Here is a 22,385-nt window from a genome sequence, read left to right as displayed (position 1 = left end):
AGGAGCCTCTTGTAGTGGTATATACCTGTAATCCCAGCTACACTGGAGGCTAAGGCAGGTGGATTGCAAGTTCAAGGCCTGCCTGTGCAACTTAGTGAGACCCCACCTCAAGATTAAAAAAAAAAAATCTGGGAATATAAGTGGTAAAGTATCCCTAAATTCAATCTCTAGTACTTCAAAAAAAAAAAGTCAAAGTTTTTAAAAAGTTAACAAGGCTACCACATGGAATAGAATTTTCATTGCTTACCTTTAACTTCAGGAATAATTTCTTCCAGTGTTACTCTTTTATCCCCTAATTTGGTAATAAGAAATTGAACTATAGATTAATGCTTTGAAATACATGTGAGGATTGCCTCGATCTTGTCAATTTGGAAAATAGAAAATTCAAGTGTAAGAAGAATTTTGATTTCATAGATAATACTTTTTGCCTTTGATATATTTTAATAGGAGTGAGGCATTTACAACCAATGACATCTTTTTCACAGTAAAATATTTGTTGTCAGGCGTAATGCTACAAACCTATAATCCAGGTTTGAGCCCAGCTTGAGCAACTTAGACCATGTTTCATGTTCAAAAATAGAAAGGAGGTGCTAGGATTGTAGCTCAGTGTTTGCCTAGCATGTGCGAGGCTCTGGGTTCGATCCTCAGCACCACATAAAAATAAAAGGTATTATGTTCAACTACAAGTAAAAAATATTTAAAATAAAAAGGGATAGGAAATGCAGTGGTGCAGTGTCGCTGATTCAATCCCTAGTACTGAGGGTTGGGGGAAAGTACCATTAAATATTACAAGTAACTAAAAATTAAACATGGTTAATAGTGTTAATCAATTTGGTAATAGGAGATGAAAGGAAAAATGGCATTGAACTATAGATTAACACTAACCTTTTATGATTCCAAATATAGGATTAGTTCATATGATTTCTGGTATAAAAGTACTTAGACAAGACCAAAGAGAAAATAATGACTTTCCAATAGCTTTATTATTTATACCATTGTAAGTTACTATTGTAGCCTTTTCTGTAACAAATGCATGTGTATATGTGAATCTCAAATTTTGTGTACAGCCTTATAAAATCTTGGAAACTTAGAAAATTGCAGGTTTATCTGTCCTTCAGTTAACTTGTATTTTTCAAATTTTCCCAAATAATTAGGAGGTATATATTTTGCCTTATGATACTTTGGTATTAGAGTAATGGTCTCATCAGTTTTCAGTGGTGGTGTTTGCCTCACAATTGGTCAGTACAATTTTGCCTCAGTTGTATTTAGTAAGAAGAAAAAGACTCGAGCTGAAACGAACCCTCTATTACATTTTATTTTGACATTATTTTTTAACTACTATTTTGAACATTAGACCTTTAGAACACCCCTAAAACTTTAAACAAAAAACGTTTAAATTTTAGTTCCCTTGGAATAGTGCTATACATTGTAAGAGGGCTCTCACATAAAGTTTGTAGGGGTTGAGTTGTGCAGACAGGCATCTAGCCAGGGAGATAACTTCCGGTAGAAAACCAGCCTGCATTTGCAACAAGTATGTGCACTGACCAGAAAGGCGCATTTCCATAGCACTTTTCCCCTCCACAAATAGCCCTTTATTCTGGTTTGGCTCCCAGATTTGCTCACAAAAGGACATTTAATGTAGCAAGGCACTTTCACAGTAGGATTCTTGAAAGATCCCTCAGCAAAGTAGATAAGCAATTCTTGGTTTGAAAGTCATATACTGCTGGGCACAGGAGGCATGGGATCCTCCCAGCAGCACTGGAAGCTGAGGCAGGAGGATTGTGAGTTCAAGCCAGCTTCAGCAACTTAGTGAAATTCTGTCTCAATAAGTTAAAAAAGGACTGGAGGTGTTGCTCAGTGGTTAAGCACCCCAGGTTCAATCCCTGGTACAAGAAAGAGAATGGGGCTGTGTGAGTGTTGCATGGCGGGGGGGGGGGGGACCCATGCTTTGCCAAAAATGTCCAGACAAGAATTCCCTGGTAAGCATGTAAGTAGAATTCTGCTATCAAGAGCACTATAGTTGAAAAATGTTGGGGGGTGTGGGGGAAGACACCTTAAATAATGATCACCTAAGGATGAGTAGTGTTAGCGTTCAAAGTTAGCTCCATATTACCTAGAAGTAGAAATAGCAGTGAAGACAATGTGGTTTTGTGACTCAAAAATGAATGCTAATTTTCCCAAGATGACAAATGAAATTGTAGCAAAAGGTATATTTTATGCATCATATAATTTTTGTGTATTACTGAAAGGGTAAAGTTTCTAAGCTGCAAAGCCTGAGTTAAAATGTAAAAGACCGGGCATTGTAAAGTTTCTAAGCTGCAAAGCCTGAATTAAAAAGTGAAGGACCAGGTATTGTTAAATTCCTCTGCTACACCCAGAACCTGAAATTCCTGAGGCAGTTAAGACAACACCCTACTGGCCATTTAGCCTAGGGCCCTGTGCAGCTTGTCACATAGGCATACAGGGCCCAAACCAATCAGTTTGAATGTGTACCCCGCTTAGGAGTGACCAATCACCACCGCCCGACCTGTTCCCGCCAATGAATGTGCTAATCATGTATGAGAGTTGTTGTTCAATTTTCCCGCACCTCATGCCAATTTGTTCTAATGTATACAAAGCCCCCACCCTCCTGAAAAAGTGTACTTAAGCACTGCTTAACCTCTGCTCTGGGCTCTGGGCTGCTCTTTTTTTTTTTTTTTTTTTTTTAAAAAAAGAATGAGAGAGAATTTTTTAATATTTATTTTTTAGTTCTCAGCGGACACAACATCTTTGTTGGTATATGGTGCTGAGGATCGAACCTGGGCCCACGCATGCCAGGAGAGCATGCTACCGCTTGAGCCACATCCCCAGCCCTGCTCTCTCTTCTTGAGTAAGCCTGGAGCCTCAGCGCGCTAAATTGGATCCTCAATAAATCCCCTTCTGCAATTGTGTGAGTCAGTCTCTTGGTGGTCTCTTCCTCTGACTTTTCTCCAGACCCTTACATTACTAGATGAATTTTATGTTTGAATACTGTTGCTAATCTAAAGGATATATTAAAATACTTGAAAGTGAAAAAATGTTATATATTTAAATATTATAAATTTCTAATTTGTAATATTGATTGTGAAACCAAAGAAAATTTTGTTACACTTTTCAGAAATCATTCCAATGTTGTTTAATTAATAAAGTGAGATGTAAGAATAATGGACCTCTTCCTATAGATGGAAGAGTTTTTAAGCACAATAAATGTAAATTAAACCTTTGCTGAGCTAGCTGAATCTCAAAATCATGAGGCTGCCAGGTTAAAAACAAAGAAGTCTAAAACAATGCCCTTCACAGTATAGGCTGCTCAAGATATAATTGGGCCCAAATTACCTTTTATCTAAGAGCTACTATGGACATGCCTGTTTTAAAGTCTGCACTACTATAAATAAAATGCATAAGACAAGTGCTGTGATTACATGTCATGGGTAAGGTGGGGCAAAAGCTGGAGAAGATTGACATGGTGCAAAAAAAAAGTCAAAAGAAAGGTCAAGCAGTTCAGCATTTAAGTTGCATTTGATATAGGGCTGTTTAATGGTATACAAGAAGTAGTACAACATCATGCTTCCACAAATTCCAAGAAGAAATTACCCTTTCTAGCCAGATGTGGTGGGCTCACATCTGTAAACCCAGTAATTTGGGAGGCTGAGGCCAGTCTTAGCAATTTAGCCAGACCTTGTCCAAAAAAAAAAAAATGGTAAAGCGATTCCCAGTACCAAGAAAAACAAAAACAAAAAAGAAAGAGATTACCCTTTCTGTACCCAGAGACGGCAATATACCCACATAGTCATCTATTCACACTGATGATTATGTACAACTTAGATTTAAAAGAACAATTTAAGGTCTTTGCAAATAAGCTCCTTACCATTAATTAGCAGTCTTAATTATGTCAGCAATATTTGAGGGAAGTAACCTCCTTAAAATCCTATACAAAAAAAAAATTAGGAAGAGCTCAGAGCAATTAAGAAGCAAAAAATAATTTATCAATAAAAAAGTAACACTCAATGCAAGAAATAGATGTGAAAAATTTAAGCATTGTAAAAAAAATTGCAGGTAACAAAAAAGTAAGACTTGAAAATTCCATATACAAGATTGAGGGTTCATATAGTGACATGTATCATTGTCAGTAATAAACTCACATAACAATGGAAACAAATATACACTTTGAGAATGATCTCACTATATTACAACCATTTCAAAAGGAGTTATTCACTTATTTTTAATGAATATCTTTAACTCGAAGAGATAAGCTGAGTAGGTTGGTGTTTTACTCCCAAAATTCTTTTGAGGCTCCCAAAGACCACATTAGGTACCTCTAATATCAGCCCCATAAAATCTTTACCTGGTCTTAGTATTTTCATAGAGAATAAAACTCCCATTATTTCCTTGAGGGAATTTACAAATCTGTAAATTCTTGTAATGGTAACTCATTACAGGGTAAATTCCCTGGGGAAGTACACTCTCAGGTGAAGAGTGGTATCCCTGATGTTTTCTAAGGTTTTGCCAGGTGCTGTTTTCTAAGGCCAGGTGCTTCAACTTTCATATATATATATATATATATATATATATATTTTTTTTTTTTTTCCCCCCAGAGAATACCTAACATCTCCACTGAACTTGGCTTGGCTTTATTGTAAAACTCTAAGGGCCTGGACTGTGATTTCCTTATTGTAGCTTGCCATAAGCTTCTCACAACATGTTTTTATCTACCACTGAACATCTAGAATGTTTAAACCTGCCTAGTTATATGACTGCAGAGCCCATTCTTGCTTGGGGCCTTCACTCACAGCTGGAAGTCTTTCTTACAAAAGACTCCAAGCAGTATTCCCAGGTGGAATTTACTGCCTCCAGAACCTGAAGTGGACCTTCAGTCTTTATACTTCTTTATGTTTGGAAGGTTCAGCATACAATAATTTGTCTTTTCCTCTGGATGTGGTATTCTGACATGCCCCTAAGTTTAGAGTTCTAGTAAGAACTCTAAAGATGTTATTGATATAGCAGATCCCTGAATCTTTCACCCTCTGGGAAACTTGTTTTCCATCTTTTTTTTTTTTTCCAGTAATAGGGATTGAACTCAGGACACTCTCCCCCTGAGCTACATTCCCAGCCTTTTTTTAAAAAATGTATTTTTAGTTGTAATGAAACAATACCTTTTTTTTTTTTTTGGTGCTGGGGATTGACCCCAGGGCCTTGTGCCTACAAGGCAAACACTCTACCAACTGAGCTATATCCCCAGTCCTGTTCTGCTTTTTTTTTTTTTTTTTTTTTTTTTTTTAGTGTGGTGCTGAGGATCAAACCCAGCACTTCACACATGGTAGGCGAGAGAGGCGAGAGCTCTACCGCTGAGCCACAATCCCAACCTCCCCATCCATTTTTATTTTTGTGTTGAGACAGTGTCTCATGAAGTTGCCCAGACTGGCCTTGAATTATCATCCTCCTGCCTCAGCCTCCAGAGTAGCTGGGATTACAGGTGTGTTCAATCACACCTGGCTGCAGAAAACATGTTTCTAAAGTTTCCAATGTTCTAGCAACTTCTTGCATATTTGGTCCAATAAATATGATATCAACATGATTAATTAATGTGATTCCTTTATAGGATCTGGATAGCCAAAATCTATCCAAATTATAACAAAGGACAAGAAAGTTCAAATAGGCATGGCGGAAAACATAAATGTATACTGTAATCTCCCTGTGAATGCAAATCACTGAGCTACATCCCCAGCCTTTCTTATTTTTTATTATTTTTTAAAAAAATTTTTTAGGTACCAGGGATTGAACTCAGAGGTACTGGACCACTGAGCCTCATCCCCAGACCTATTTTGTATTTCATTTAGAGACAGGATCTCACTAAGTTGCTTAGCGCCTTTCTTTTGATGAGGTTAGATTCGAACTCACTATCATTCCCCAGCTGGTGGGATAACAGGCTTGCGCCACCGCGCCTGGCTTATTTTACTTTTTTATTTTTTTATTTTTGAGGAAGGGTTTCACTAACATTTGGAACTAAAGGAAAATAGAATAATTGGCTTGAGAAAGCAGAGTTCCCCATGCCTGGTTTTCAAATACAGGTTTGAGGCAGGCAGATATTCTAGAAGGAACAAAAATGTCCTCGAGAGTTGAGAGAATCATACAAACGTCTGCCTAGACCTTTTCATATATTATCATCTTTCCACACCATAATGTAAAAACAAAACCAAATAAGAAACAAAAACCAGCCTTCGTACTCAATTGCATTTGCGCAGGGGACTCACACCGGTGTCCTTAATCATTGCCAACCACCTGCCACAAAGCGGATCCTCAAACCGTGTTTGTTGGATGATTAACTTAACCTGTCTTAGGGTCTTGTTCTGTGATACTAACTTTAGCTACCAATTTGTGGGAAACATTATAGTTCCTTGAGGACACTGTGGATGAATACTCGCTGCCACAGCAGCGCAGCTGGTATCTTCGGCGCCAGGGCTTCTGCCAGTAATGACCACTAGTTTCTTCGCCTTTTTCCTCCCTCTGGTCTGCAGGATATAGAGGACCTTAGGGTCACCAGGTCGTACTAGTTGGCACGGTCGTGGAGACTAGCAGGATGCTTAGAGAACTACATTTCCCAGCTGACTCCTGCGCGCGCCCCTACTGGTGCGCTGGGGGCGAGTGCACCGGGCGCTCGCTCCCTGCCGAGTGCTCGTCGCCCGGCTGAGCCAGTGCCAGGGTATGAGGTGGGAGGCGCTAGAAACCACTTAGCTACAGCCAACCGCCCAATGCAGCACTCGCTCGCTCCCCCCACCAGCGGAAGCGCCCGCGGAACACAATGCAGCACTGAGGCAGCGCCGCGGTGGAGGCTGCAGCTCCTTGGCAGCTGCAGCATCGGCCCAGGCTGGGAGGGGGCGGCTGAGGGAAGCCGGAGGGCTCTGAGCTAGAGAGCCAGACCCGGCAGCCCCGGCATGAGAAGCTGAGCGTCTCGGGCGCGGTAGGCTGACAGCAGCACCATGCAGGCGGCAGCGACTGCGTCCGTGCCCTTCTTGCTGCTCTGCGTCCTGGGGACCTGTCCCCCGGCGCTCTGCGGCCGGGCTGGTAAGTTCGCCACCCTCAGTGGCTTCGGGATGTACCATTTTTCTGGTAGTCTTCGGAGCTCTCGGGCTCATTGAAAAGGGACACCCCCATTTCTCAAGTGCGCGGGGAGATTTTTTTTTTTTTTTTTTAATTTGGAAGGGTGATGAGAAGCGGAGCAAAAATGCATGTATGGGGGCGCGCGGATGCACTAGAAGCCTTGGGTCAAATGCCTGTTTTTCTTAAGAGGACTGGGGAGAATGGGAAAGGGGTACCCTGCCTTTGGGCCCCAATCCTGGATGCTCTCAGATGAGCTGGTCCAAGGTTCTCCAGCTGGTGCCTCTGCGTCCTTCCAGATGGGGTCCGGGAGGGAGGAGGCGGTGGAATTTTCGTGAGGGAGAGATGTAGGACCACGGGAGGGACGAGTGTGGGTCAGAGTCTTTATTTTTGCCTTTTCTCTCCACTCCCTTCTGCCCCCCTTCCTGCCCGGAAGGAGACGCCTCTTTGACGGAGCTGGAAAGGAGGAACGAAAACCGCTTCCTGGAGCGCCAGAGCATCGTGCCACTGCGCCTCATCTACCGCTCGGGAGGCGAAGACGAAACTCAGCATGACGAGCTCAACACTCGGGTGCGGGGCGACCTCGGCGGCCGGCAGGTGAGAGCGCGGTGCAGGAGGTGGTCCTTTGAGCGGCCTGGCCCACCCGCGACCTCACGGTTGCTCTTGGTTGCCCTGGAGACGGGTGACTTGGGTGAAATCAGTGCAATCCTAATGCGAGTCATGCAAAAAGAAGGGGGAAAAGGGACTATAAAAATAAATAAGTAAATAAAAATAACCGAAAGAAGCACTGCTGAGAGCTTTGCTTTGCTCCATGGGAAGTAGGGTACTTTGGGCGGGATACCTCCAGCAGAGCAGTAACCTTAGTGAAGAGGCGGGGAGGGAGTAGACCCTCTCATTTTAGTCACGCAAAAAACTTGCATAGGGGAGGAGATTATATATGGGCAGGTTTGCATCATCATTGTTGTTTAATGCTGAAAGCTTAGACTTTGTAATGCAAGATTGGTACTGTAAAAGAATGGAGGGGGGTGGGACAGGGCAGGCGTTCCTAAGAAACCCAAACTGTAAAAATAAGTTAAACTTAAGTTCTCTGATCATTTAGATTTGTGGAAACCAAAGATTCACCACTACTTTCTACAAAAGGGGTTCCCCCCGCCCCTTTCTTCATTAGTAGCAGTTCTCTTGGTGTAATTAGGGCTGTTTTGTTTATTAAGCATATAAAATTATTTTTAAAACCTAGCTTATTATTGTATCTGTATTTAGGTCAATGTCATATATCCACAGATATGTTTGAAAATTATTTAGAATTTATCAGCTAATTTTAGTAAATATTTTGGGAGCTGTGTAAGTATTTTTGAATTTATAGCTATAAACCTGGCAGGCAGTTCACCCAATTGTAAGTACATATTAAGATAGAAATTATTCATGTAGTTGAAATTTTTTTTAAACTTCACTGAAGCAAAGGCAAACCGAACATTTTCACATGCTTAAATATACTCACCAATACTTTAAGATATATCTGAGTGAAGTGATATTTATATTGACTTAGCCATATATTTAAACTATGTGAAATTAGAAAAATATTATTTACATCTGAATTTGTAGCCAAATGCTTGATTCTGTTAAAATTTTGTCAATATACGATAAGACATTAATCTAAGGAATACTGTAATATCCATCAAAGTTAGATTATTTTAGTAGAAGACATACTATTCCAAGTTATTTTAATGGAGTCTATTTTCCTTTTTCATTTTTGACTTGTTTTCATTGGAAAACTGAAAGAGAAGGGAGCATAGTTTCTTAATCTTATTTTTCAAATAATTAGGAGTATTTTTGTGGAGAAATATTCTCATGCCAATTTGCAACCTTTGATTATAAAAATATCAAACACACAAAACTAGACATAATAACATAATGAACCCCCAGTTTCAATGTTTAGCAACTGCTGTTTGATCTCTACTCTCTACTTATTCTTTCCCCTCGTGTATTATTTTGAAGCAAAAATTTCAGTAGTATACCCCTGAAAGGTAAGAATTCTTTTAAAACATGTAACCCTGACATTATCGTATTTTAAAATATTAAGAATAATTTCTTACCACTATTGAATAGCCATTCTTTCCAGAAAAACTTCAAGTATCATATATGTACATGTACATATATGTGTTATGTGTGTATATATATAATATTTATATTTTATATACACACATATATATTATATATGTAAATATATATACACACACACACACATATATATATATATATATATATATATATATCACATTTGTCTATTTGAACAAGGATCCAATTAATGCCTAGAGACCATGATTGATTTATTTTTTTAGGCTTCTTTTAATGTATGATTTCCTCTCTCCATTTCTTTGTTGTTGTTTCTTTATGTTATTTATTTAAAGACTTGAAGTCTTTCATCATGTAGTTTCCTACAGTCTGAATTTTGCTGAGATACAACTGTGTTTTAGAACAAATCACAGAGACTTTCTGGGAGAGGAAGTACAGAAGGAAGTAGAGATACAGAAAAACCACAGGATTGAACCTGGCTCTGAGTCTCTGCCTCAATGCTGGTAATGCTGTCTTCAGTAACTTCTGACATACTGTGTGTTGGTGAAAGACCAACATTTTGAAAAACAAGCCAGTCCTTTTCTCACCATTTATAGGGAACTACTTCTGCAGTTTTTTGATTCATAGACCTGTCCGCATTGGTCAGAAAATACCTTGGGCCCCTGCAGATTTTACTTTTTAAAGCAATAAATCTCACAATTGAGAAGAATGACTCTTGACTTTTGGTGAGGTGTGAATAAATTGGTAAATTTAGGTTAAGCACCATGACTACATTATTAATTCAAGTTAGAAGTGAAAGTTTGTATTGTCATCAAAGAAATTATTAAAATTAATTATTATAAGAAATTGTCCCAGTGCTTGGTACATAGGCCACACAATATATTTTTTCTTAAAAAATTTTTTAATTGTAGTTGAACACAATACCTGTATTTTGTTTTGTTTTTATGTCATGCTGAGGATCAAACCCAGTGCCTCACACAGTGCTAGGCAAGTGCTCTACCACCGAGCTACAACTCCAGCCCTCACACAGTGTATCTTGATGTCTGCATCACTTGGGGATCCATTACAGTTCATCATGTTCCTTAAACTACTGCTGAAATCATGGCCAACTAGGACTGCATCTGGCAGTTAGGATTGCAAAGACCTATTTGACATAGGCCAACTTTTACTACAATTAGGAAACTAAGAAGTTTTCTTGCACTTCTGGCATTTCTAGTTTTCTAAGAGTTGTCATTGGACCTGAAAAAATAAGTTGGTTTTATACGGCTCTTGCTATTTCTTTGGTAATTAAATAGATATCTTTAGGTATCCACAGATATTTTTAGCAATTTTTTATGTGTGTGTGTTGCAGAAATAAAATCAGGATGACTTTTTTGTGAGCTCACAACGTTTATATATAGATTTTTCAATTCGTTTATTTAAAAGACATTTATTTACATGGGTTCCTGCTTTGTAGCAATTTTTGTGCAAGGCCCTAGGACTTTACAGATAAAAGACACAGTTCTAGCCTCTAAGGTGTTCACAGACTAGTGGGAAGATGAATGAATGAATAAGCAATTCCTTTTGCCCTTCCCCATGGTTTTCTGGAAGTGATCAAAGATGGCTGTGAAAACAGAGAAGTCCCAGCACTAACCTAAGTAAGCAGTCAGGGTGGGCTTTTTGGAGGACGCACTGTCTTAGTTGTGTTTTGAGAGGGAATTAGTAATTGGCTATTTTAAAGGGAGGGAATGGGCATAGCCAACTGAAGGGAGAGCAAGGACATAGGAATGTGAAGTCTCACTTGTCTTTGTGAACTACAGATAGTCAAGGGACCAAAGAGACAAAAGAAGAAAGCAGGGAATTGATGCTGTAGCACTTTCCTGATTTACTGAGGAATGTGGACTTAATCCAGTAGGCTGTCCAAGGATTTCAGTAAGGAGCATTAATTGGTTAGATTCATGCTACAGTGGGATGGTCCTGCTTGTTAGAAATGAATACTCTTAATTTCAATGAGTCAATGAATATGATTGTTTACTTTTACTCATTGTTAAATACCAGTTCACATCATCATTAAGCCTCATAAGAACTTAGTTACTAAATATACTGAAAATACTGTATAGGGAGTTAATGTTTGTAAAGCACTTAGGACAATGCTGGGCATATAGTAAGTACTCTGAGTCTGTTAAATAACGTTAACTCCCTCAGGCTGCTTGAGTACTATTTAGAAATTTTATGACATCACTGGAATGCAAAATGGTGTCCTAATTACAGGAGTGTAACATTTCCAGAAGTGAGTTACAAATTACCCAGATTTACATGACTGAATGGAATTGATTTGTCCTAGAGAGAACAGACCTAATAGGTCATTTAAATTAGTTCAGGAATCACTTCTCACTTAATAAGATCAAGCAATTGACCTATGTATTACTCAATGACTCATAAAACTCAAAAGAACTATGACAGAATAAAAACTTTAATTTTATTCTTATTGTGTCCTTGTTTCAGTTTTCAGCCCTAAATTGGAACAATTTTTATTTTGGAAGAGATTTAATTTTAGTTCTGTTTAAATGCTGACAATTTGATGAGTGTGAAATAGTGCTTTTGTTGATGAGTCCATCTTGTAAAACATTTCATTTTTTACATAGTCAGTTACTTCAAAGCACATTTTATTTTTTATTCCAAGTGAGATTATTAGCTCATGCTAAAAGCTTATTATTCCATAAAGTCCTAAAAACAGTAGTTAAAATGATTATACTTGACTGTGGGTAACCTTGCTGTCTTCAAGGTTGTCTACTAGTTTGAAGTAATTTCAATCTTGGAAGATGGCACTAGAATAAAGTAGTCTTTCTTCTGTCTTGAAAGTATTTATGCTGAAAGAATTGCATGTGTTAGATAAAAAGATAGAATTTTGAGTTTTTTTTTAAACTGGTTACCTATTTGGGCAAGATATCACCTACTTAATCTCACTGATGATTTGATATTGATGATCTTGTAATTGCCATTTTATAGAATATAAGCACCTTAATGACTACTCTTTTTTTTTTTTTTTTTTTTTTGCCTGCCAAGCATCACAAATTTATTGTAGCAACAAAGATAGGTTATTTGGTAGTTTATTTTGTTGTGTAGTAACCTTATAAATTATGCATAATTTGTTGTATACTCAAGTGAGTATATTTTTCTACAAATAGCGGACATTATTTTTGTCAGTGAATTAGGCAGGTCACTTTTTTTTTTCTTTCTTCCTTTAGAAAGTGTTGTACCTTCTGAAGTATTTGGGCAGGTGCCAAGGACATAGCTCTACAATTTATCAGAGTTTTGAAAACCAGTAATGACTGGAGAAAATGCAAGACGATAGCAAGATTGAAAGTAGAAGGTGTGCTCTATTCTGTTTGAATATATTTATATATATACCTGAGCATGGATGAGCTGTACTTAAAATTTTATGCTGTTTCATTTGGGAGCACTGAGTCAGCTTGACAGTAAATTGTCTGCAATACTGCTTCCCTGGTGGTAAAGAAATCCTAGGAATTACAGCTTTGGTGATATTTTGCAAAGATAGCACAAACATTTTTTTTAATTGTATATTTGTTAAACTAAGTAGCTGGATATTGATTAAGGTTTGCTACCAATCAAAACTTTGTTATACTGCCATAAATAGGACAGGAACATTTCACAGTACTTTTTGGTTCTCCTACCAACCTTCTTTTCCAAGAAAGTCAAAATCAAAATTATGAAATTTCCTTTAAGTCCTTATTCAAATTTACATAACTAAGTGGAATTGAAGAGTCCTAGAGAGAAGAGACATTATAAGTCATCTAACCTAATTTAGGAATTACTTTGTTTCTGCTCTGTGAAATCCCAATTTGTATACATTTTTTTTGTTATCTTTGAAATTCTATCTAGTAATTTTAGTGTGCACAAAAGGAACCAGTTTTCATCACTTCTTAACTGCTACACTTGGACAACTATAAATGACTCTATGAGCTTTTGGGTTGATAAAATTTGTTCCTACTTTTATTCACTTTCTCATATGGCAAAGAATGCCAATTTTACCAATTAGAGTCTGTTTTAGATGTACATGGAGAGAGACTGTCTTTTTAATCTGGACACACTGAGAATAGGAACCTGTAAGGTCAGTTTTGTTTAACAGTTCTGTGTTAGTCAGCTTTGCATTGCTGTGACCAAAATACCTGACAAGAACAATTAAAGGAGAAAAAAGGTTGTTTGGGCTCATAGTTTCAGTGGTTGTGTCCATGGTCAACTGGCTCCTTTGCTCTGGGCTAAGGAAAGTTGCTTATCTCCCTAAAAGCAGAGAGGACAAAGAGAAGGAGGGGCCAGAGGGATAAGATCTAATCTCCAACTCCCAGTGACCCAACTCCTCCAGCCACACCTACCTGCCTAAAGCTACCACCCAGTACAGTAGTTCTTCCAAATGATTAATCTATAAAATGGATCAATCCACTGATTAGGTTATAGTTCTCATGATCATTCCACCTCTGAACATTCCTGCATAAACACAGGAGTTTTGGGGGCAAACCTCATATCCAAACCAAAGGGAAAGAAGATGTTTATAAAAATGGGGTGGGGAGAGAAAAGGAAGGGACCTTGAGGGGAATGATGGAAGGTAGAAGGAAAAAGAAATCAGGAAAAGAGAAAAATACTTGTAATAGAATTTCTGTATATGTTATACACTAAAAAATTAATATGTAGTAATTTATGTGGTGACTTTATGTGCCAAATAGTCTTCTTAAGTGCTTGATGTAGGTGAACTCATCCCATGCTCAAAAAAAATCACTTATGATAGGTTAATAACTTATCTGTGAAATCACAAACCTGAGAGGGGATTTGAACTCAAGGATTTCAACTCCAATGCACTGGTTATATGATCAACCACTGTGCTAGACTGGCCGGTGGTGGAGGGCCACTGACAGTTCTTCAGATGTCATTCAAGACATTTGGATGTCTTTGGCAATGGGATCAAAGATTCCTTATATTAATTCCATTAGAACAACATATTTCTTGCAGTACTTGAAATACACACCACACACACACACACACACACACACATATTGAAGTTTCATTCATTTTACAACTTTAATATATGTATATATAATAATATGTATGTATGTGTATATATAAAAAGTTGTATTATATATAAAGTTTTCAAGCTAGTGAAAGTGGAAAATTCAGAGATATTTGACATTTAGAAGGTGAAAAATAACCTCTTTAAAGACATGTACATATTCAATGGTTACATTCTTTCATTAAAAATCAACGTTTTTGGTATTTAGCAGTCAACACCAAAGTTATGTGTATTCTTTTGTGGTCAAAGTTTCATAAACAGAAACTTTAAGTGCTAAACAGGGATCCACATTCCTATATCCTTTATCAAAAGAAAAGGTACAAAATATGTTTTGTGGCTTTATAGAATTCGAAGCTGGAAGGTCCCAAATGTCAAGTCATCCAGGTCACAGAGATACATAGCCTTAACCAAAAAATGATAGATTCTGTGAATATCTAGTTGGATGTGTTTAGTTTGGTAATAAAAGCACTAGAAAGAAAAATAGAAATAGTTGAAAAAACAACTCTTTCTTTTTAAAAAAATTTTTTTAGATGTTGATAAACATTTATTTTATTCATTAATTTATATGCAGTGCTGAGAATCGAGCCCACTGCCTCACACATGCTAGGCAAGTGCTCTACCACTGAGCCACAACCCCAGCCCAAGGATTAACATTTACCAGCTACCAGACACTACAGGAGTGATTTACATGTATCATCTCTCATTATGAAATAGACACTATTATATCCATTTTAAAAATGAGGAAACTGGGGCTGGGGTTATGGCTCAGAGGTAGAGCGCTCACCTGGCATTCGTGAGGCACTGGGTTTGATCCTCAGCACCACATAAATATAAAATGTGTCCACCTATAACTAAGAAATATTTTTTTAAAATGAGGAAACTGAGGCTTAGAAGCTAATTAAGCTTCTCGAGGTCATAAAGCTAGAAAATGGTAGAAGTGTAAAAAGACTCTCAAAGAAAATGTTAGAAATCAACATCAAATAATCTTTTTGTAAAATCTTTGCAACTTAACATAACATTTCTCATTCATCTCTATGTTAGAACATTCTTAAATAAATAACGGTATTTATTTAAGAAACTGTTGACCCTGCCTAGGACTCTTTGGCTAACTTGCAATTATATTACACATAATTAAAATAGAGTTCAACATGCTATATTTTTAAGATATAAATACGTCATGTAGAACATGACTTTCGACTTCTTGCTGCCCTTTACTTCTGATTACATCATTTGAATTCCTTTTAAGATAGAAATATGTTTTGTTGTTCCCAGCACAAGCTATTATTTGTAACTTGATTTTGAAAATAAAACTCAAAATGCTGTACCATGATCAGAAATATCAGTAGTTTTAAGTGGAAAGAGAAGGAATAAGGAATTTCCTCATTCCTCTTGTCCCCAAATCAATTAGTTGTCTGCATTGAAGAGATTTTTCAGGATCATATGTATCAGCAGGGGTAAACAAAGACTTTTCTTCTCCTTTTTAAAAATTTATTTTGTACCAGGGGATTTTAGCACTTAGCCAGAGTTGCCCTTTTTGTTGCATTTTTTTTGTCCGAGATCATTAGATAACACTTTGAAGATGAGAAATCAATGATATTTTTCTTGAGATAGATTTTGAGAGCTCTCATTTTGCAATGGTTTTAAAATTTCTTACCCAAGGCAACGGAACTCCTGGGTGACAGTTTTGTTAGACCACATATTCTCTTGGCACTGCCTCATCTCTCTAGCCTTTACCTTTAGTGGGTAAATTTCTCTTCAGATTTTTTTTTTCCAGTTCACCTTTAAAATAGGCTTGTTGGAGAGAAATTCCCTTCATATCCTCCACTAGTAAGATTAGGTGTTGGGGCCAGGCTGCTACAGGAATTTTTGCTATTCCTGGTCATAGTGCAAACTTTTCTCTAAGGAGTTTCTCTTTCCTTGGATTAAACAGCAAGATGCTGTAGAGGGAGCTGCCATTTGATAGAACCTGATCCTGAAGGTTTCCTTAAATTCTCTAGTGGTTTTATAATGCATTTAGAATATCCAGTCAGGGGGAAGTCTATCCAGGCTCCCAGCTGTGGATCCTCAGCAGGCAAAAGGGAAGTCAAGGTTATGCCCCACTTGGTGCCATTAATCTAGTTTAGACTGGAGAGTAGGGAAGGATCATCAGAATCTGAGCATGTGCAGGCTTTGGCCAAAGGCTCAGAGAAATCGCAGGTCAGTTATGAGAGAAGATACTAGTCCCACTGTGCTGGGTCAATCCAGTACCTCCTGTCTGAACTAGAGCGAGCACTACCTAAAAGAGTCTGAGGGACTTTCTGATTTTTAATCTTAACCATTTAGGATTTAGTGGTTGGTTCCACTTTTGATCCATGTTATAGGTTTTTTAAAAGGAAACTTGTTTTTAGCCAGACTTGCTCTGAGGGTCCCTGGGATCGTGTTCATTTCCCCATGAATTTTAAGTGTTTTGTTCAGAGGAAAGAAACGGAATTATTCAGCATAATGGTAAATTTGAAAATGCATACGTTAAAAAAAATTCCCAGCATTCTCATTCAATGCTCCCTAAAGTTTTTTTTAATATTCATTTTTTAGTTGTCCTTGGACACAATACCTTTACTGTATTTATTTATATGTGGTGCCACAACCCCAGGCCCTCCCTAAAGTTTTTCTAGAATACCCCTGGAAGTATTCATAACTAATACTAAGCTGCAATTCATGCCAAATTCACCTTGAAAAAAACTCATAATCTTTGGAGGGAACAAAAGGCTGGAAAGAAAATATTCAATTCAATAATTACAAATTTTCAAAACTCCAATTTATAAAGACTGCATTACTTCAACGTACATTTAACAAATACTACACACCATTGAAAGTAGCCTATTGCTCCTTTGAAGCTTCTTTCCTCCTTCCTTTTCCCTCTTTCCTCCTCCATTGTCCTCTCTTTCTTAATTTTCCTTCTCTTACTCCTCCTTCCTCTTCCTCCTCCTCTCAGTTGGTCTTTTTAAAGTTATGCAGGGTGTGGGAGAGGGATTTAAGGGGCCCATTCTACTCCCTCTTATGTAATTCAGACTCTAGACACTGTGCCTTTCCTGAGTTGGGAGATGAAGCCTAAATTAATTTCCTTAGTCATGCAGGAATTTTTTTTTCTTTAATATTTTTTTAGTTGCAGTTGAACTCAATACCTTTATTTTATTTGTTTATTTTTATGTGGTGCTGAGGATGGAGCCCAGCACCTCGAACATATGTGCTAGGTGAGCGCTCTACCGCTGAGTCACAACCCCAGCCCCAGGAGTTTTTGATTCTCTAAAAATTACACTAAATTTGTATAAAATGAGCAATAGAATGGTATGTAGTATTTGTTAAATGTATGATGTAAACTGGAGTTTGGAAAGATTTAATTATTAGTTGGATATTTTTGGTATCGGTCTTTGCTGCAGAGTGAATAATTTTCAAGGTGACTTTGGTATACCCTGCAGCTTATCAGTTAGGAATACTTTGATGTGTGTTCCAGAAAATCTTTAGGTATTGTTTAATGAGAACACTGGGTAATTTTAAAAACAAATGCATTTTCATAGTTACCATTATGGTGAACACTTTGGCTATTGTTTCTTAGGAAAAGTTTTTATTGACTTTAATAGAAATGTAAATATAATTAAAGATGATGAAAATTTGACTCAGGACTAAAAAAATTATTCTTTTTATGATCCTGTATGGATGATTAATGTGTAATTAGGACATTGCTTTCTAAGTTATTTCCTCATTAAAAAAAGTGCCTTTTAAGTTGGACAGATACTGAGTGGAGTGGGTAGGTAGAGGAAATTCATGTTTATTGTCACCAAAGGTGGAACCATTTCTGAATGAGTAGGTAACTAGAGGTAAGACTATTTTAAAATCACAGTGTACATTTTTGTTGACTCTCAGGATGCCTTAAGGTAAAGGGGGGAGGATACTAATGTTGAAATACTAAGAATTCTTATTTGGTGTAATTTCTGAGATAAGTTGAGCACAATGTTCTTATAGTTCTTAATGATCTTGCATAGACAATGTTCTCATGGGTAATGAAGAAAAGCACCATTAATTTGTAATTTAAACCAGTTTAATTTGAAATCACTGATGATGAGTTGTTTAAATGTTCTGATTGTGAAATCTTGGAGTTTACAGTTGTAGAGTATTTGGGTAAAAGTATTTTAATTTAGTTGCACAGAAAAACATTGAATGTAGTTATGGACCCTCATCTTCATTTTTATTTCTTCCCATCATTGAGTGCAGACAGCCTTATATGCAACAAATAGTCAACAAACAAATGTTGGCTGAATGCGATAGTTTATGCCATGCCATGTAGAGGGCCTTGTTCCATTTTTGTGCTCTCATATGCCTGATGTTATATTAGACTTTCCCTGGTTAGTTCACGTTGTTCTTCATCTCTTTATTCCTCACCTCTCAATAAGGCTCTGTCACTCTTGTGTAGTCCTTTTCCATTTGTCATTTTCCTGTGAACATAACTTCTTATTTCCTCTGACCTTTGGTTTATTTTGTATTTTTCCCCCACTCTATTTCTGTCAAGTTTCTCTTTTTCTCTTAGCAACTAAAGTTAAAACAAGTCTCCAGAAGGTTATTTACATTCAGTGTTGGGAACCACTCCTGTTGTACAATGCTGGACTTAACTTATTTTGGAATTTGGAAAATGTGTTATAGTTCAACAAGCTTTCCATTTTATTACTTACCTTTAAATCATATTTTGTGTGTTTTTTTTCTTTTTCTTTGATTCCCCTTGCCCCTCATTTATTCTCTTCGTTGGGTATGGATTGAAGTGTCCATTCTGTTCTTCACTGATGAAATAATCTCCTTTCTAATTTTTTAAAAAATTCTCATTGCTGCTAATCCCCTGGGTTTAAGTTTTGAATTATTTTGAGTTATGTACCTAGTCTACCCTCTTTACTTGGTGAGCATGACACTTCTCAGAGGCTTCAATGGTGATCCATTGCTACAGGATAGTGATCCATTGCCACACTGGTACAGGGTGCATATTTAGGATAAAGGAATGACAGGCATTTTTACACATATACTAAAAGGAGAACTTGTATCATAGGCTTGGCATAAAATTGTATATTCTTATGTGTGTGTTAGGGGAGGGGGCTAGGGCACTTACAACATGGTTTTTACTAGATTGTGACCTTATGACATAGACTGCAATCTCGGCATGTGTTTGGTCATTCATATTCACCATTGTTTATTCATTGCTTAGTATTGTGCCTGACCTACAGATATTAAATATTTATGGTCTGTTTTATTTCAAATTTCTGTCTCAAAGATGCAGAAAAGAGTTTTCTGTAATCATTTATGTTAGTGATTTTATTTACTTTGGAGGTATTTCCCATAGTTATAATACCTCTTTCCAAATGGAATATTCAAATCTTTTGTTGGAATGGGGTGAAGAGAAGCATGGTGCTCCTTCCACCTGTGCCTAATCTCTGAACTCTTTTTCCCTCTTTCCCTCACATATTCCTGTTGGTCCAGCAGAGATGCTGAGTCTTTAGTATGCCCAGATTCTGTGGGGATCCTTGGATAGTGATTGTCTGCACTGATGTAGCTGTCCCTCTTCTTGGAATCTGAGGCAGGGTTTATTAGGAGAGGCAGGGTTTATTAGGAAAGGCAGGGCCGTGGTGATAAGAGGAGAGAGACTGCCAGAGAAAGTGGCAGGAACTTGAACCATGATTGGCACACTGACATTCCACCACCTAACGCTGCCTTGCTGTCTCCCAGCAACTTTAATCACTGTGACAAAATCATCCGTGTCAGTTTATAGCCCCGTCTCTCCTAACAAAAATAAATCCTAGATGTTTAACCTTTGTGTGTGATTTTATTCACCAGGCTTTGTCATTTGCTGCCTGGAGTTGCGTTTTCTTTAAGACAATGATGTGTGTCTACTGAGAGAGTGACATATAGTGTTCCTGATGGACCTGAATTCATATGACACATTCAGCCAATGATTTCCCTTAATATTTATTTCTTATTTTTTAAACTGTGATATTAAACTAAGGATAACATCTTCTTTTATTTCTAAGCCCCATATAACTGTTGCCTAATATTTGTTTTAAGTTTTTCTAATTTTTATCTTTCTTTTATGGACTAGCAAGTTAATGTAAAATATTTTTATTATTATATGAATTAATTAAGTCAATTATAATGCTATTTTATAGTTTTATAATATAAAAATACTATATAATAAATATTTATATTAGTTAGATATTTGTTAATTATAAATTTTCCTTATAATATTAATTGATGGTATAAGCTAATATAAAACATTTTCTATTTTAAAATATTTCTTGGGAGGTTACCCATATGGGATTCTGGGAAATCTCTATGCTTATAAAAGATCTGTACATGCTGACTTAAATCTGAATAAAACACCCATAAAGAGTAGTCCTTTTGGGGCTGGATCGTGGCTCAGTGGTAGAGCACTCACCTAGCATGTGTGTAGGCCCTGGGTTCAATCCTCAGCACCACATATAAATGAAAGTATTGTGTGCAACTACAACTAAAAATAAATAAATATTAAAAAAATAGTCCTTTTAGTATAAGTAGTTTTAACCACAGTATAAATAAGGATCTATTTTAAGGACTTGTTCTAGGGAAGAGGCCCCACATCAAAAGTTGAACATCATGAAGTTGTCTGACAGCAAAGAACTCTGAAACTGTTTTCATGACTTCAGCTGACTTAGTGTAATCTCAAGAATAAAAAATTCATGTTTTACTTATGTGTATTTAAAAATAGCTTTATTGAGATATAATTTGCATACCGTAGAATTTATCCATTTTAAAATATCTACAATTCAAAGATTTTTGTTGTATTCAGAGATTGTGCAACAACACTACAATTTCAAAGCATTTTTATTACCTTAGAAAGAAATCCCATACCAACCTCCCCTGTAAATAGCACCTATAGGCAAACACTAATCTACTTTTTGTCTCTATAGATTTGCCTGTCTTAGACATTTTATGTAAGTGGAATCATGCACTCTCTGGTCTTTTGTAACTGGCTTCTTTCACTTAGCATAATACTTTCAAATTTCATCTATATTGTAGCTTGCATCAGTACTTCAGTCCTTTCAATTAATCACTGAATAATATCCCATTATTTATTCATTCATCTTGATGGACATCTGGGTTCTTTTCATTTTTTGACCATCATGAATGACACAGTTATAAACATTTATGTAAAAGTTTTGTGTGGATGTGGGGACAGACGGACAGACACACACACATACACACACACCCCAAATCAAAATATGTGTCATGAAACAGATCTTACCCGTATTATATGCAGTAAAATACTTTTCATTCTACTCCATTCTGTTTCATTTTCTAAAAATATCCTGATCATGGTACATTAAAGTGATTTCAGAAGCTCTTCTGTGAAAACCAAGATTGCCTTGTATTTGAAATGTACTTATGCAAACAATAATGATTTTATGTTGTTTTTAAAATAATAGTTTATTGATATATAATTTGCATACATAAAATTCATCCTTCTAACTATGCAATCCAGTGTTTTTTAATACAGCTTTAATAAAACTTACAGTTATTCACAATACATTGTTTTTTTTCCTTTCTGTTTGGCTTCCTCTTTTTTTTAAAATATATTTTTTAGTTGGAGAGGCACACAATACCTTTATTTATTTGTTTATTTTTATGTGGTGCTGGGGATTGAACCCAGTGCCTCGCACTCTATGACTCTGACTAACCCACAACCCCATATAAACTAGTTGTGCTCTTAAATCCATTTATTCAGCTTCTTTATTTTTTTCTGTGGTGCTGAGGATCCAACCCAGGGCCTTGCACATGCTAGGTGAGCGCTCTACCGCTGAGCCACAACTACAGACCCACCAGCCACAACCACAGACTGCCTTATTCGGCTTTTTATTAACATTACTCTCTGTCTCGTGTTGGGTTAGCCTTCAGCTCCATGGAAGAACTTCCCTTTTCTTGTAGTGGATTTTCATATTTAATAAATATTTCAACACTTAATCAATCAACCATGTGTTCCTGAGTTTCCAACAGTTTTCAACAAACATTCTTTCCAAAATCTGTTATTCCAAAGTTAGTTGTTTGTATAATTTCTCCTTCTCAAGAAATAATTAGGTTAGAAGAAGTC

General features: G+C 36.9%; 1 protein-coding gene across 18 annotated transcripts in view; it reads left to right on the top strand.

Annotated features, from left to right (window-relative positions):
• The first annotated feature begins 6,681 nt into the window (after window positions 1-6,681).
• Window positions 6,682-22,385, top strand: part of Adam22 (ADAM metallopeptidase domain 22) — a 218,676-nt gene continuing 202,972 nt past the window's right edge. For 7 of the 18 annotated variants that reach the window (XM_078040475.1, XM_078040472.1, XM_078040471.1 and 4 more), the window contains exons 1-2: window positions 6,683-7,080; window positions 7,550-7,710. In XM_078040475.1, the coding sequence (XP_077896601.1) occupies window positions 6,996-7,080; window positions 7,550-7,710 (246 nt within the window). In that variant the 5' untranslated portion in view covers window positions 6,683-6,995. Of the gene's footprint in view, window positions 7,081-7,549; window positions 7,711-22,385 lie in introns of all 18 variants that reach the window. The other 11 variants (XM_078040479.1, XM_078040481.1, XM_078040476.1 and 8 more) reach the window with 3 other exon arrangements.

Source organism: Ictidomys tridecemlineatus, chromosome 2 (assembly GCF_052094955.1).
Source record: "Ictidomys tridecemlineatus isolate mIctTri1 chromosome 2, mIctTri1.hap1, whole genome shotgun sequence".
NCBI lineage: Eukaryota > Metazoa > Chordata > Mammalia > Rodentia > Sciuridae > Ictidomys > Ictidomys tridecemlineatus.
Note: the sequence above shows the minus strand (reverse complement) of the source record. Positions and strands in the feature narration are given on the sequence as shown.